The sequence below is a fragment of the Porites lutea genome, chromosome 12 (assembly GCF_958299795.1).
Source record: "Porites lutea chromosome 12, jaPorLute2.1, whole genome shotgun sequence".
Taxonomy (NCBI): Eukaryota; Metazoa; Cnidaria; class Anthozoa; order Scleractinia; family Poritidae; genus Porites; species Porites lutea.
In genome coordinates, this window is record NC_133212.1 from 10,341,550 (window position 1) to 10,344,049 (window position 2,500).

A 2,500-nucleotide genomic window follows, 5' to 3' on the forward strand; every position below is an offset into this window, starting at 1 on the left:
CTTAAAGCCGCAAGGCTTACATGCGGATCGCCGACGGCCATGGAGCAACTGCAGGCGTTTTTGAAATCAGAAGCTTCTCTCACTTTAATTTTAAAGATCTTTTTCCTCTAGCTAAGTGATAGAAAATTTACATTTTCTATGTTGTTTTCTGTGTTTTCGGTCATGATATGGACTTTGAAAACGGCGCTGTGATTTCTTTCACAAACAATGCAAGTACATTGCAATGGCTTCTTGATTTTGATTGGCCACTTACAAGTAGATTGCATAACTGTCTATATCCTCTCTTTTCATTGGTTTACTTCATCAGGCTAAAACACATTTTAGCCCGCCAAACTCTCCATTTTTCCCCGCAAAACGCGCCACAGTGCCCGACAAAGTAATAACAATATCGCACTATCATCATGGTCCGGTTTTCATAACTACTTATTAACCGAGAGTGAGGTCGTTACCGGAAAATCTCAAACTGAGGCCTTGCCGTATTGACCGAGCTATAGCGAGGTCAATACGACAAGGCCGAGGTTTGAGCTGAGATTTCCCGTAACAACCGAACGTTCAAGGTTAATAAGTTGTTTATTATAATTATGGCTAAAAACAGGGTTTTTCAAGAGGAAGTCATCACTTTACATCCGTTAATGCGCGCGCGTGACCGTTCATTCATCGCCAAGCCAAGGGTCGAACTGCGCTCGTGTGTGGTGATTCAGTGAACGCACATTTCGTGAAGAAAACATAGCTGATTTATTTTCGGGACAAATGATTACAATACAGCTATAAAAATGTTTTTTTATAGTTGTGTTCATTGACATTCTCAAAGATCAACATCCAAACTTCAATCAACGCCCTTCAAACGGCGTCTTGGTAAGCTTAAATGAAAATACATGCAGCGGATGCATCGCGTGTAAAATATTCATTTCAATCCTCTTCATCGGTTTCAATGACATGAAATCTTCGCCTTTTGTAGACGAAATTCACTGGGCCGTTGAATATTTGAAATTGGCAACCAGAAATTTTACTGATGTTTGCGCCGACAAAAACCGCTCACCTGTTTAAATCTGATGCTCCTCGAAGCTGATTTAAACTTGCTTGTGTTAAAGAGAGGGAATTTGTTGATGTTTTATGCTCTACTGCCTCTGTTGTTAACAGTCCCCAGTTGGATGTTGGATTTTCCGGCAAATGGTGTGAACCCGAGGAATCTGAATTTGGTTGCTTCATTTCCACTGGTCGGTGATCCCGGAAAAACTTGTTAAGTTTTATGGGACACCTTTCAGTTCCTGTCGCGTAAATTTTTGGCTGGAATGCTCGCTTGTGGCCATTTTCTCGCCCCTTTTGCGTCTTCGTCTCACGTTCATTAATCCAAACAAGCATTTCGCGGCCATCTTGGAGAGGATGTTGTTGTAGTTCCACGTCTCCCCAAAGCAACTTGCGGCTTTCATCTTTGGCCCTAAAGCCGAAATGTAAGGGCAAAAACCACCACATGGTTCGCTGGAGGGCTACAGGACAGGAAATACCAAACTGGCCACTTTTAAAGAGTTTGTCTTCTTCTTCTTCATCTGTCACCGCGCGGGTGGCGTTTGGCCTGTTCCCCTTGCCGGCTCCTCTGGACTAAACCTTTCCTCTTAGCTGCTAGAACTTAACTTTACGAGTCATCTCAAATTCCTTATCAACAAGAATGTTGAATGGAGATATGCCATCGGAAAGGAACCTCTGAATGCTCAGTTGTAAACCAGAGAGCGTGTCAGGTTCATAATCGTCGGCATTAATTTGGGCACATTTTTGAAAAACTTCGCCAATAAGTGATCAAGGTCACCAGCAGGTAAACGTTTCCCTTGTTTACTGAAGATAAATAACGCCGAAATGCTTTCATCTCACTGAAAGTTTTCCCGGTCGTGTTTTCACTTGTTTGCTCTTTTACGAAACTCTCAATTTCTTCTTGGCTGTTTTCGTAAACTTGTTCGTAACCAGAGAACGCTGTGGCTTCACTGTCTTCCTTATGAGAATCAAGCTCGTCAGGGTAATAGAACTCGCTATCCGAGTGTTCATCCTCACTCATTGTATTTTGTTGCAACATTAACTTAAGAAATTAAACAAATGCATCCTTTGGATGAACTTCGGTGTTTCTTTTGCTAATTTGCATAATCTGTAATGGCCCGTGGGCATTAAAGGAGAAAAATGCCCTAGCAGCTAGCCAATCAGAGTGCGCGTTTTATCGGCTACAAGCACCAGAAAGATGTATAATGCACTCTTAGCCGATAAGCTGAATTGAGGAAATGATGTTGAAATCCGTTAAGCTACGTTGTCAATCTTCATTGGAAATAGAAATCCTTTTAATGATCTTCCGCATAATGTTCCTACAAACAATAAGAGAAAAAGGAAATGAATACCTCCACAACGCACCTAAAAAGTACAAAAAGCGCCGATGTTGTCACAAGTTGCCATAGGTGAACTGTAAGTTCAACTCACTTTTGAGCTGAAGCCAGCGTAGAAAAATGTGTAGAAAAACTAC

At 41.7% G+C, this 2,500-nt stretch overlaps 1 protein-coding gene across 1 annotated transcript in view; it reads right to left on the minus strand.

Moving 5' to 3' along the window:
* Positions 1-793: 793 nt before the first annotated feature.
* Positions 794-2,500, minus strand: part of LOC140921319 (uncharacterized) — a 22,055-nt gene continuing 20,348 nt past the window's right edge. The window contains exon 14 of the mRNA XM_073371313.1: positions 794-2,345. Coding sequence (XP_073227414.1) covers positions 2,294-2,345 — 52 coding nt within the window. The 3' untranslated portion in view covers positions 794-2,293. The remainder of the gene's footprint in view (positions 2,346-2,500) is intronic.